The sequence below is a fragment of the Parambassis ranga genome, chromosome 13, assembly GCF_900634625.1.
Source record: "Parambassis ranga chromosome 13, fParRan2.1, whole genome shotgun sequence".
Lineage (NCBI taxonomy): Eukaryota > Metazoa > Chordata > Actinopteri > Ambassidae > Parambassis > Parambassis ranga.
Window position 1 is genome coordinate 5,458,660 of NC_041033.1, and position 14,524 is coordinate 5,473,183.

The 14,524-nt window shown below is 41.7% G+C and overlaps 1 protein-coding gene across 3 annotated transcripts in view; it reads left to right on the top strand.

Moving 5' to 3' along the window:
- dpf1 (double PHD fingers 1) overlaps positions 1-14,524 on the top strand; it is a 32,342-nt gene that overhangs the window by 12,911 nt on the left and 4,907 nt on the right. For 2 of the 3 annotated variants that reach the window (XM_028419680.1, XM_028419681.1), the window contains exons 3-7: positions 517-644; positions 1,853-1,942; positions 2,633-2,714; positions 2,802-2,944; positions 11,299-11,332. In XM_028419680.1, coding sequence (XP_028275481.1) covers positions 517-644; positions 1,853-1,942; positions 2,633-2,714; positions 2,802-2,944; positions 11,299-11,332 — 477 coding nt within the window. The remainder of the gene's footprint in view (positions 1-516; positions 645-1,852; positions 1,943-2,632; positions 2,715-2,801; positions 2,945-11,298; positions 11,333-14,524) is intronic. The other variant, XM_028419679.1, reaches the window with a different exon arrangement.

Here is a 14,524-nt window from a genome sequence, read left to right on the forward strand (position 1 = left end):
TGTGTCTGGATCAGCTCAAGTCCACATGCCTGATAGCTGCATGGATTCTGGAGTGTTTTTTTACACACAGTGCTGACTTGTAATTGCCAAAACTGTCTGCACCATCACCTAAAGAGTTGATCTGCACATGTGTGTAATGAGAGCTCTCCTTTCTTAAATCACTCCTCATACCAGGTATCTGGATTTTTAAGAAAATTAACCAAACATGTTTCACTGATTGCGATGCTTGTCACTTCTAAAAGGTTCTACATACAGTTTTTTTTTATTTCTTTTTGATTTGCACGGAGAAAAAAAAAACAAGTACCGGTAATTTTGCAAATGTTCCCTCAAGTGACACACAGTCATGTGACATTAAAATGTAAATGATCACATCAGCCGCTGTGCAGTACAGAAACTGAAGTCCTTGTGGCTTCACGGAGCAGCCAAATTCCTCGGGGCGCTGTCAGCTCAACTCTGCATGTCAGCATGAATGTGAGATGTCTGCTGTTTTCTGATTGTAATTGCCGTGTTCTCCAGACTACGAGGCTTCTCTAAAGAAGGAGGGGGGCATCCCAGACGGCCCTGTGTTGGAATCGCTGCTCGCCGGGGAAACCCTGGACAAGAAGGTAGAAACTAAGGAAGAGGAGCCAATGAGCGAATGTCAGGTGAGACTGCGGCTTCTCTTTCTTTATTTCCTCTCCCTCTGTTAAGTTGTTTGTTGTTCTCTGTGTCATGTTGTTTCTTCTTATGTCAGGCCGTCTCTCTCTTTGTATCTGTCTGTATTACCCTCTGTGTTTGTGTTTCTTTGTCTCTGCCTTTGTCTCTCTTGGAGTGTGTGTTTTGGCGGTGACACGGGCTCCCGCGGCTCTGACAGCTCCCTCCTGGCTCGTAGCGTGTGTGCGTGTTTCCTGTTGTGTGTGAGTGTGTGGCAGCTTGTTGTTTTACAGGGATTCCATTCATGTATTTTACACATCAACTTTAAAATGTGCTTTTTTTCTCTTTTGCATTAAAGAGAAACTTAACTTCTAAATAAAGACTTAGTGCTCATCTGGTGGAGTATTCAGAAGCTAGCAGCTCTCAGATGGACAGCTAATCAATCAGCAGTTGAGTGAATGGTGCTCACGGTGTCACTTTGAGAGGTGGAGTAGTGTTTAGGGCCTCTAATCTGGGGCTTCCCCACGCTTCAGCTCTCCTAGGCAGGCATTACACTCTCCCCCATCATGTCCACACTTAACTCTTACCATAATCTATTTAGTGAGACGGAAATGATTAATCACATGAATGCCTTTAACACAAAGCTGGTGTTTTCCTAAACGCCTGTGCCAAGTATTTCTTAGACATTTGAACAGAAGGTGTCACACACTCATCACATAAGGGGGGAATATGTAGTTTGTTTTGCCTCCATGTGAGTGACTGCCACTCTGCATGTTCACTTCTGTTTTTGTGTTCAGAGGTTACTGGTCATGTCTCAAGAATGTATACATTTATTGTGACAATATTCCTAACAAAACTAGGGTAAAAAGATCAGGTGGTGACATTTTATATGAGGTCAAAGGTTAACTTCACTGTGACATTGCCTTCATAGTCTTCACTATATACAGCCTGAAGCATCTAACCACAGATTTTATTTACCTTGTGCCTTTATCCTGCACGTCTCCTTCCATGCAACATGTTGCTTATAGCTGTTTTAATGAGGTATTTACCTACATAAATTCACTGTATTTACTGTTCGTTTGTTTTTGCTCTGTGATCATGCAAGCACCCACAAAACATACAGCTATATTTTAGGTTAAAAAGAGGCGTAAATGGAAACTAATGTAGAGGCTATTACCTGTCTGACACACCTGCTCTGTCTCTTTGTATTTTCTTATAGAAGCTGCTTGTCGGGGATTTTCCTCATGAGCTGGATGTGGATGAGATGGAGGAAGACGTCCCAAAGCGCAAGAACCGTACCAAAGCACGGGTAAGGCAGCAATGACATTTCATACTTATCTGGTTTTTTGTCCTCCCTTTTTTCTCCTTTCCCCAAAATAAATGTTTCTTTCGTGCAAACACGAAGACACGAATCACATTTACCAGTTATTATTATTATGAAGTCCTGCATTTATTTGGAGGAAACCGTTGTAATTTCATCTACAATATGATCGTTTTGACTGTTGCATTGTGTAAAATGTGATTTTGTGTGTCTGTGACAAACCGATCCTGTGATTTAAATCCTGCTGAGCTGACCCCTTTTTTTCTTTTTTCTTTTTTTTACAACTCTGATTAAATCAGACAGGTTCTCCTTACCCACTCTTTTGGGGCATCCTATGGGAAGATAATCAAGTGTTAACAATGTATTCTGAAAATCATCACAGACACAAACACATGCACACACACATGCACACAGACACCAGGGTTGCTAATTGGAACTGTTGCTCCCCTGCTAGGTGTCATCAGCCCCCTCCTGCTGGAAGTGGAGCTTTACACTGAGAACAGATGATTAGAATGCAAACATGTGTGTGTGTCTGTGTGTGTGTGTAGACACTTGAAAACTCAAATGAGGACTGTGTTGTTTTATTGTGTGTGTGCTGACAAGACAAGAAGTTCAAACTTTTTGTGTGTTTCTTACATGTGCACTTTTGCATTTTGCATGTTGTGTTTGTGTCTTTAGGCCTATGGTGTCGGGGGCATGAGAAAGAGACAAGAGCTGCAACCTGCCATTGAAGACAGAGACAAGCCTTACGTCTGTGACAGTAAGAGCTAAATCTGTTGCACCTTACTCTTTTGTTCTTTACTCACACATAAATAAGCTAATGTTATACTGTGTGTGTGTGTTCCAGTCTGTGGAAAGCGCTATAAGAACCGCCCAGGGCTGAGCTACCATTACACTCACACACACCTGGCAGATGAGGAGGGTGAAGAGGACACAGAGAGACACACGCTACCCTTCCAGCGCAAGATCAACCACAAGCGTGAGTCCGCTGTCTGAAACTTACAGTTGTCCATCCGTCCTCAATCATCCATTATTTACTTACACGTGGAGTGTTTGCTAGACTGACACATTCAAGGTCCGCACTCAGAGAATGAATAGTTTAGCTGAGGCAGTTTCAGGCTTGTTCCAACAATCCTTCATAATCAGTATATCATCAAGAACTATTGATTGTCCTGTAGATCCTCCTGCATCGTTACACTGTAGATAGAAACAGTGCTGACTGAGCCGAATCCAAAGAGTGCACCTGTGTGCATGGAGGATAAGATTTCTCCCAGTGGACGTCTGGGTTTAGCTGATTTCTTCAGTTCTCTTTCTGCTTTCAGACTGACACAGATACACAAGTTTGCCTTTGTTCAAAATGGGTCACCATAGCCTCTGTGACACTGGACAAAAACACAGATACACACCAACATCTGGCTTTACAATCAACAGCCATCCAGTACTGTGCTCCACTTTCACTTGACAGCAATGTAAATTTGACACAAGTTTTTCTTTCTGCAAATGTTTGCCCTCGTTAAAAAAAAATGCATGTATGTACTAAACTATATTATAATTAATTATTAATCAGAAGTGACCTTTGTATCAGTTTTTAATAGTTCAACGTCTGCTTGTTTTATTTGTTTTGTTCATTTTCAGTCACTGTTTGGAGTGGAACGAGGCATTACTGCAAGTATTTAGCTTTCTCTCAGTTGACTGAGTTGATATTTTACCATATTGGGTCATTGTTTCTTTTCTTTTTCATTCACTGTGTGTTAGGTTCAGGATAAGGTCACTTTCAAACTCTAGTGCCTTTTCTCTTAGCCAAGCTAAAACATGCATTGGGCAAAGCTGCATTGTAGGACGCACTGCACTTTACACTTGTTTCTGTTATTTCCTGTCAACTCAAGGTGGCTCATGGCACCTCAATATTTGCATGATTGCCCCAAGGCTAAGTTAGCCCAAAGGTAATTTTAATGTTTTTTTTTCCCCTTTAATTTATTTATTACAGTGCAGAATTTAACCTTTCACTGTCTGGGCATCTGTAGCCCTGAGCTAATGTCACTGTCAGACCTCGTTCAAACTTCTTTCATGACTTTTGCATTATTACTCTGTAGACACCTTATAAAAAAGATGATTATAATACAGTAGAGACAGGCCTCACCTAACTGGAAATGATGAATGTTAATTTATTCAGAGTGTAATTCCACTTTTCCCACCCATCACCTATCTCAGTTAATTTAACACTTCAGACAGTTTCAACAACTGCTGCAAGGACATATTAGCTCAATGAGAGAACAAACATCTCTATAATCAACACTCTCTGAAGAACTGCCAATGCACAAACGCCACACTCGGTTACATCTCTGTATATTTTAATTTCTACTCTATGTATCTTTTAATTTACAGCACACAGTATGGCTGCCGTTCTCAAAGGGCTTAATGAGGGTCCATTAATGCACTGATCCGCAATGTTATGAGGTTGTAATGAAGATCTATTATATCGCTTGCTAATGGCTTCAGTGCTTTCTTGCAAACAGTGTAGGTATCAATGTCGATGCACAAAATCAGTGTTGCAGAGGCATTTGTTCAAGTGGTAACCTATGTAATAATGCAGTAAGAAATTAGAAGTAACAGCCATCCTGGGAAAATTGGTAAAGGCAACTGAAACAGCTTGTATTTATATAGATGTGTGACTTCCTGTGGTCATGTGAAGAAGTGAATGTGAAGTCAGGGCAGGATTTCATTGATCATGCCGATAAAATAGCAGAGAAGCTTGTGGAAGATTGGGAAACAGTTGCCTTATAATGTGTCTTGTTAAAGAGTCTATAGTTAATGATGTGTAAGTGTGTCCAATGCAAATGTTCACTTGCAGTACAAGGTGTGGTGCATCTTGTATGTGCTGTAAGTTAGGATGCAAGGGTAAAATTACCACATAAACACAGTTGCCATAGGAACTATACTTTTTGACTTAATAAGTGCTAATGTAAGGAGCATGAACTCACTAAGAATACATTGAATCCTGGAGATTTGACAGATATGAAGGTTCAAACAAGTGTCACACGTTAGTCCCAATACTACACAAGATCATCTTAGCATTGGTTTTACACTTCATCCATTATATATGCTATTGCTTAAATCCCTGTTTAACAAGTTGTAATGCCCTTAGTGACAAAGTCGCCTGTACATCTAAGGGACCTCACTCTCTTTGAATATCACCTTGATTCAAATCACGTCATTTTACTCCCTGTGGTACTTTTACCTTACAGTATATTTAATCAGATGAACTGCTGAAAATATATGTGGGAGTTACTAGGAACTGGCAGACTTCCTGAAGCTATAAACTGGCCTTATGCAGAATCTGGAGGGACACAGGTTTGTACAGACATTTAAACAGCAGAGATTGTCCAAAGATCACCTCTGCAGTAAAAGGCATTAAATGTCTCTGTGGTATCCTAACACTAAAGTGGGTTGTAGGCAACCCAAGACTGCACTTAGTACAAGGATGCAAGGGCCCTGCTAAAGGTATCATGGCTATAGGACTAGGAAGACATCAGTGGACAGCAATAAAGATGAATATTTTGATTTGTATGAACAGGTCCTGAATCAGACCTCAAACCTTGCTGCCTTTGTTTCTTTGTGGCTGTTTGTTTTTGTCCCATGGGCTTCTTTTTTATTGGTGTGTGTGTGTTGTTTAGTGTTGTCTTCTGTTGGCATGCTTTGTTTCGTTTTTTTAACACTTCTTTAAATGACAATGGTGTGCATTTATCCTGCGGGAGATTGTGTTTTTGGTCAATAATCATCAGTAAAATGGCTACAGTCGTTCACACTCAAAAAAAAAAAAAAAAAAAAAAACAGAGAAAGAGCTGTGGACATTTGAAAAGGGAGCAGAGACGAATCATCCACTTTCTTTGTTCCTCCTGGTCTTAAAACAAGCAATTTGCTCAGAATAGAACAGATAAACACACAGAACACAAACGTCCACAGTATCTGTGTATGCTGCACTCTTAACAATGTCCACACTCAAACTGTGCTGTCTCTCCATTAATTGGCACTGTGTGTTTTTAAATGGGCCTGTCTAACAGGACAGACTGGGCCACTGTGTGTGTGTGTGTGTGTTTATAGATATATATATATGTTTGTGTGTCCATGCTGCAGTCGAAGGTCTCTCGAAGAGCAGGAGAGACAGCATTTGAATCGTTTAATATCCCCCATCACTCCCTCCCAAACAGTCAGTACACACACAAACACACACTCATGCACACACATTGACACACACACAGCCCCAGAAAATGCAATCTTCTCCTGTGAAATGAAAAAGGAAGCTTAGCTTTTTTGGATGGTGTGTGTGCATGTGTGCGTGTGTGTGTGTGTGTGTGTGAGGCCAGATATACAAGTGCATTTGCATGGCTTCACATGTGTGAGTGTGCATGCGTTGATGTGTGTGTGCGTGCCATTATGCCATTATACATTTTCCCAATCTGCTGAGTGTCATGGACGAGACTCCACCCACCTCCTCCATTCGATATATTCCCACATACAGTATGTAATAATATTAATATGGCTTTATGGAATGAGAGCAACCCTGCATGCATAATTCATACTATATTCATACTATGGCTGTCTAGACACTACAGTGTCATGCAGTATCGAAAACACAGGACACAGAAACTTAAAAAGCCAGTGTTTTCTGAAGCTCTCTGTTTTTCCATCAGTGTGATAAATGACACATTATTCTAGCAGGAGATGAGATTTCCCTGTTCTTCTTCTCCTCTGCCATCTTTCACCACTTGCTTTCCTCACGTAACCCTCTCCTCTCTACACCTATTCCTTTGCATTGTGTCTGCTATAAGTAAAATCAGCCACTCTTTGTAACCATTCATGTAGATGTCTGGATCCGAGCATATATATTGTTTCCTCAAAATGAGCAGCGCCATTAAAATTCATGACTTCACCCCATACTATGTTTCTTTCCCTACAAACAGGAGAGGAAGAGGTTGGAGGTGCAGAGGGGTTGGTTGGTGTGTGTGTGTGTGTGTTGGGGGGGGGGTGCTTTTGGCATTGACGTGATGGTGGTAGAAAAGGGGGGATGAAGGGTATTGGAGTCTGAGAAGAAGTGGACGAATAAGGGGGATGTTTACTTTAGAGGTCGGCCCCGCAGTGTCCACCTGAAAATTGGTTTTGTTGGTCTGGATAGAGAAAGGGAGAGAGAGAGAGACAGAGACGGTGGAGGAGGGAGATGAGAAAGAGAGCGAAAATAATTGCAGGAATAAGATTAATAGATTGCAAGAAGGACACAGACTGAGAGAAACAGTGAATGAGTGAGAGAAATAAAAGGAACGAAGACAGAGAGGGGAAGAAAGAGGCAGAGGGGAAGGTGGGAGGGAGGTAAGGATGGATGGGGGGGTGCAGTTGTCATTAAATCCCCTCTCTCTCAAATCAGAACTGAGATTCAGAGGCCACTTTATCTGGACGGACAGACGGTCCTATGGTGTGGAGCAGCAGGAACGCTCTGAGTGTGAGTGTGTGTGTTTTTATATGTGTGTGTGTTTTTTGAAAACTCACACCCACACACACACACACATGCTTTTTTGTGTCTGTGTGCCACTGAGTTGTGTGAATGTGCTGTGTGGGCAATCATGCCCAACTTCAAGTGTGTATGTGCGCATACGTTTGTGTGTGTGTGACATGTAATTGAGCCCTTTGAAGGTCAGCAGCCCTCTGTTCCTACTCACCATTGTTGCCCCCCCCCCCATTCCAGTTTTTTTGCCTTGTGTTTCAAAATGGCCTCCCTGTCCTTCTCCACCTCGTGCTATATGCAGGCAGAGGAGTAAAGAATGATTTTTGATAAAAAATGGCTGCCTCCCATTGTGTGTTCATTATCACTCCTATACGTGAGCTCTCTGTGTAAGATTCCAGCTCTGGTGTTTTAGAGCTTTGCCATTAATAGCTGTGTCACTGGGCAGATACAGATGTGTTTACAGTCTTTGTGTTGCTTTTTCTTGTAAAAACTTCCCATTTCTGAAAATTGTAATTTTTTAGAAAAGTAGTGGGTAATACATAGAAAATTGCTGGTTTATATTTTTGTTTTTAATATTTTTACTCTCTCTAATGAAAAATGGAAGAACAGGGCTTTTTAAATTTTCCCAAAATATCAAAATTTAATGAGTAATCTTTTAAACCTCTTTCCATTGGGCTCCGTCGGTGTGTGCACAGAGGTGTAATTGTATTTTAACGAACATCAGAGTGCCTCCTACTATTTATCTGTGCACAGCAAAACAAAAGCAAAGCTGTATTTTTTGTCACACCATCCACATAATTAATTTGAATCTCCATTTAAAGCCTACATGATGTCATTTTTGTGCACATTGAGGCAGCCCATGTGGCAGCGAGCACCATTCACTGCTTTTCTGGATATCTTCTGAACTTTTCACGTACTCTGACATTCCCTCTCAGCTTTTGATTGGTTGATTGTTGCCCCTGCTGCACGGCGCAGGGAAGGAAGGGAGAAATGGCTGTTGCCTAGCAATCTGGTTGCCATAGATACCGCCAGGGCTCCCTCCTAAAGAGTACACTGTTATGTACATTGAAAAGAGAGAGAGAAAGAGAAAGAGAGATAGTAGAGGAGGAAAGAAAGAGAGTTATAGAGAGAAAAGAAAAAGGGAGGAAAAAAAACAGAATGGAATAAGTTGAAGTGGAGGGAAGGAGTGGAGGGGGCACAGAGGAGTTCATTAAAAATAACATAAAGAATGGGAGGAGAGAAAGAAAACAGACAAAGAGAGAAGCAGAGCGAGGAGCAGAGAGTTATACAGACTGAGAGAGAGAGAGAAATCTCTTCATGATTCATCATATAGATTCCCCCAGACAGTTGGAGTGGTGAAGGCAGGGTAATATTGGAGTCTGCTTCATTTGGTATTCTGTCTTAAGATGTGGTGCTGTGGCTTGCCGACTGGTTGTTCTGTGGTCCCTCAGTTGTCTTGGCCATGTTTGAATAAGCCTCCACCACCAACAGACCCCCCACCCCCACCCCAAAATCCATCTCACTCGCTACCATCTCCTGTTGTCTGTTTTTCTGTCTGAACATAACAGTGACTGTAAAGCACAGACAGTAGATGAAGAAATATCATCAATTATTTCTACAATATAATGCAACAAAGACTTGATTGATAAAAAAAAAACTTTTCTACATTCTAGTCTAAAGGGTGGATTTTTGTTTCTAGTAAACTTTCAAGTCTGCTGCATAAAAACGATGCTACTTTCAATTCTATTTTGTTTGGAATAAAATCAGAATTGCAGCAACAGCTACAGTGACACAATACACATACAAAAATGGCAGAACATACAAAAAAATCCCTACTTTACTGCAAACAATGCCGCAATAATTTGGATGCAGCTTTCAATTATTTTGTGAATCTACACTGTTTTATCCCGACTGGTCATTTTTGACATTTCCACATGACAGTGCAGGGCTGACACACACATATTAAATTATACATGGGACCATGTGAGGTTGTGTGAAATTCAAACAGGATTTCACAGTCACATTCCCAGCCGGTTCTCTCCCTGGAACAAAATAGGATTAATAATTTGCATTTTAACTCTTCATCGACAGGGACACAAGCCTGTACTGGCTAAGTGGCTCTTTTTAGGAGTGTGCATATGTGAGTACATGTGCACGAAGCGCTGCACACACACTGTTTGTGTCTATGTGCGATTTCTTTACATGCATGATTTATGGAGTGGCAGTGTGTCTGTGCGCGTGTATGTAATTTACTTGCATGTGTGTCTGTTTGCTAAATGTGCACATATCTGCAGACTGCAGCGTCTGACGGATGGTGTGAATGTGTGTGCGCATCCGTGTGGGTCAGTGTGATTACAAAGCAGCCATAGATCAAGTTTTATTATGCACCAAAACTGCCTCTGTCCTCTTTACTTTGCAATGTCATCTCTGCACTCGAGCTCACATTGCACGCTCTCATACACACAAATGCATGCATCCAGTCCCACAATGCACTGGGAGTTACGCAACCTGCTGACTGGACATGAGTGAAAGTACTCTGTGTGTGTGTATGTGTTTAAGAGAGAAGGAGGGTGGGGTAGATTTGGTGGATGTAGAGATGGGGAAAAGGAGCAGAAATGGGGGGAAAGCAGAGGAAGAACAGAGCATAGCACTGGTGCAGGCATTAGTGTGACAACAGATGGATTGCAGAAAAGAGTTCCAATTTCCTCTTTGAGAGTAAAGCAGAAGGAAGGGGGAAAAGAGACCAAATAAGGAAAAGGGAAGCAAAAAAAAAGGAAGCACAATGAAGAGCAGAGATTGAATCAGAAGCACAGAGAGCAGCAGCAATAATGAGAACGCATGAAAGTGCAAGGAGAAAGAGAGAGGAAGAGGAGAGGAAGAAGATGGAGAGAGGAAGCCAGTGACTTTTCATCTGTGACTGACGGTTTCCATCTGACTGCATCTCTGCCTCCTTGTCTGCATAAAAAAAGCCTGAAAATGTCTCCTTGAGCATTTGGGGAGGGTTGTGTCTGTGTATGCATGCACCTTATATGATGTCCATTTCTTTGTCCCTTTGTTTCATGCTAATATAAGTGCAATGTTTGTAACTACGATTGTGTGTGTGTGGCTACACAGGGGTTACAGAGACTCATTCATCACATTAAAGAGAGCATGTGGGGGGATGGGACTGAAACTGGACGGCAAAAGTTATTATGCAAAGGCTTGGTTATAAATCTTTGTGTGTGTGTGTGTGTGTGTGTGTGTGCGCAATCTACTGTATGTGTGTGGTAGTTTTCATCTGCGTGTGCTCTCATTGTGTTTGTGTGTGCGCTACTCCTGAGAGGCTCTCCTCATTAAGCAGCGAGGCGACAGGAGTGCAGAGTGTGTGTTTTCACACACCGCTGCTCCTATACAACAGGAGCCTCCATTCCATCTTTCCCCTTTGTGCTTCCACATCTTCTTCCTCCTCCTCATCTTCTTCTTCTTTCTTCCTACTGTTTCTCTTCTTCCTTCACCTCCATAACTCCTCCTCCTCTTCCTCATTTTGTCTTCCTTCCTGTCTACACCTGCTGTACTGGAGTGTGTGTGTGTGTGTGTGTGTGTTGCCTTCAGTGATTCTCAGGAACAAATATACTGTGAAATGAAAACATTCACACATCACCTGTTAATTCCCATTTAAATCTTAGCCTTGATTAACCAAGTTTTGTATTTTTGTGAAAATAGTAACTATGGCAACGGGCTTTTCTGAGCTTACCTTTGAGCTATACAGCTGCATTAGCTAGAAGGCTGAAGCTGCATTATTGAATCACCTCAATCAGTTAGAGCAAATGTCAAGCAAATGTTGTGCTTTATGAAGGATGATGTAAAGTGGATTTTTTGTGAGAAAGTGAGAAAGTCAACAGGTAGGACTGTTTGCACGCCCGTGTAGTGAGGTCGAGTTAATTCCATTTCGGATGGTAAAGCTAAGTTGATGAAAGCTTCCACTGTGACCGGCCAGAGGATGGAATTATCAACCAGAGTCAGGCTGCAGCACTGCTTCCATGTCCAAGTCTTAAAGGAGGAAGACGAGGAGGAGGAGGAGGAGGAGGAGGAACAGAGTGGAAGAAGAGCTAGAAATGTATTTTTTTTGTCAGACAAACCAAAAGATCAGTTAAATAATTTGAGAAATATTCTGCTAAAAACTCAAAACTAACACAGTGTGCATGAACGCTATTATTAGACTAAACAATGAAAAAAATCACAATCATTATGAATTAGGTAAAAAAAAAAAAATGGCAAACACAAAGTATACAAAACGATTTTAGATTTCAGCTTTGCAGCTGCTCTGTTGTGTTTGACTAGAAAAAAAACTTCCTCACTGTGTTTTTAATTTTTTTTTCAGAGAATTTTCTTATCACAACATTTCGAAGGATCAGAATGAAGGGGACGGAGAGAAAATGTGAAAGGGGGTGAAGCGGGAGGGAGAAATTATGAGCAGAGGGAGGAAGGATGGGGACGGGTAGGTGTTGTGGGGGGAGAGGAGGGAGGTGGGGTGAGGAGCATTTGAGGATTCATCTCTTGCTGGATAATTCCCAGGAGGATCTCTCTCCAACACTTGAAAGCTGTGAAGTGTGCGGTTCTGCTCATACTCCTCCTGGTAATTGGAAGAGGAGAGGGAGAGAGGGAGGGAGGGAGAGAGGGAGGGAGGGAGAGAGGGAGGGAGGGAGAGGAGAGAGGGAGAACAGAGGAGGGTCAGGTAAAGGAAAGAAAAGATTAAAAAAAGCAGGTAGAAAAGTGGAGAAAGACACTGTAGGGTTAGGGAGGAGGAGAAAAGGGGAAGGCACCTGACAATTGCCGCTCTTTCTTTCTTTCTTTCTTTCTCTTTTTTCTTTCCTGTATGTCTTTTATTTTTGCTCATTATCTCATTCCTCTCTTTGCTCCCTCTTTCCCTTTCTCCCCGTGCTGGCAATGGCGTGTCTGTGGTTGCAGGCGGCTTCTGAAACATGGCCGCGGGCATTTAATCATTGATGGAGTTTTTTTCCTCCATGCAGGCAAGCCAGCGGGCAGCCCCGAATCACTCACATGCGTCAGGACCTGCTGATTCACTCTCTGGGGCCTTTGAGCGCACACACATACAGAAATATAAAGGCAAACAAAGATACGCACGTGCACATGCAACTATAGCACACAGATAAAATGCAGCCTTCGCAGCCGTGTTTCATTTGTGTGTGTGTGTGTGTGTGTCTATCCGCATGTGTGCCAGTCTAGTTTATCCCACCAGGGATTGCGAGGCCCAATCAGCAGCAGCGAGCACAAATAAAAGCAGTGAAGATAAAAGCAATTTATTTGACCAGAACAAGACAAAAAGGTGTTTGCATTGGCTCCAGGCCTCCGTACCACATATGTCTCTGCAGCTTTATACGTCCTCCTGCTACGCTCAGTAAACATCTGCCTGTGTTGGTTTCTTAAAAAGTAAATACGCTGCTGTATATTCTCATTCTCTACCGCTCTGTTGTTCATCCGAACTCTGTTCTCGATGGAGCAGGAAATCTGCACACCAGAGTCCAGTTTCCTGATACTGAAATGACTCAGTAATTACCTGAAAGGGTTAAATATTAAAAAGGCATCAGTGGAACTCAGACACTTTAGATTTAGTGATCCTTCCTGTTAACTCTTGTGCACAGATTCAGGTCCCACATGAATTCATTTCAGATTACAACCCTATATATAACCCTATATAAGGAGTTTTCATTTAGTACTATCATCAGGTCCCAATACTTTGGTTTTTATGAAGAAAATCTACCTCTCTATTAGATAAAGGTTTACAGTGAGCAGTAATCACATGCATGGCTTGTGAATGTCTCCTCTGTGGGACTAATAAAGGACCTTATCTTATCGTGATTCTCAGATATGTATGAGTTTTGCATTTTATCTATTGTAGATTAAGACTCATTGTTAATGATTTCTACTGATTATCATTCAATCTTTCTGACAGGTTGGATGCTTTGGCTCAATGTGTCATTGGAAGATGATCTCACTTTTATACATGATGTCAATTTGCATGAAAATGTGAATAATTTAAATCAAATTATCCCTTTAAGAAATAATGCAGATACAGGTAAATACCGCAGCCTGACAAACAGGAGGGGAACATATATATGTATATATGTAATACTGCTAACATCGTCTCTGTGTGTAGCGCCTTCATATTGAATTCATTATCACTATATCGTGCCAACAATATGATCCACAGAAGACCAGACTGCCAGGCTGACTGACAGGAAGTAGGAACAAATAGGAAAGAGCTTATATGTCTAACCATTACATGCACATCAGCAACATGATGTGCAGTTAAAAAATAAATGTAACTCGTATTGTGAAAGAGCTTATCATGCTTTTCATTTAGTATGTAAATTATTCAGATGGAACATTTGTCTCAAGATACTATGCTTACTATTAGTCTTACATACCATAAATGTTGATTAGATTATCATTGCTGGTAGCGCTTTAGGCCCAACAGCAGATGCAGTAGACTCGTCACCTTGGTATTCATCATTACACCACATAAAAAGTGCTCAGCCCAGCAATAAAGTCCTACGCAGTTACATTCAATATAGATGACAGGCTCTTGGTGATTTTTTTCTCAATATAACCCTGCAGTAGCAGGTACAGCTCACCACTTCCCTCTGTCTCTCATCCTGATCAGTTTTTTTTCATTTTTATTATTTTAGTTCTCAGAGGATTAAAGCCAGACCCGTTGAGTAGAAACCCAATCCCTCCTCCCTCCTCCTCCTCCTCCTTCCTTCTCACCATCAAATTCCATCAATTTCTCCCTCTTCCTCTCTCTCCTTCCTATCCGGGCCAAGCAAAACTCCACCCTGAAATGGACGGATTAATGCCCCCTCTGTCTCTCATGTGAGAGTGCTGCCTGTCCACGTGTGTGTGTGTGTTTATTTTGTGTACCTGTGTAATCCACTCTATTGTATTCACTGTTGCTGCGTCCTCCTTGCCCGGTGACTCACTGTGAAGGACCCGTCCACTGCATTACATCTTAGGGAAGAAAGCGCACATACAAACTAGTCTGCAGTGGTTATGTGATTGCTTCCATTAAAGTG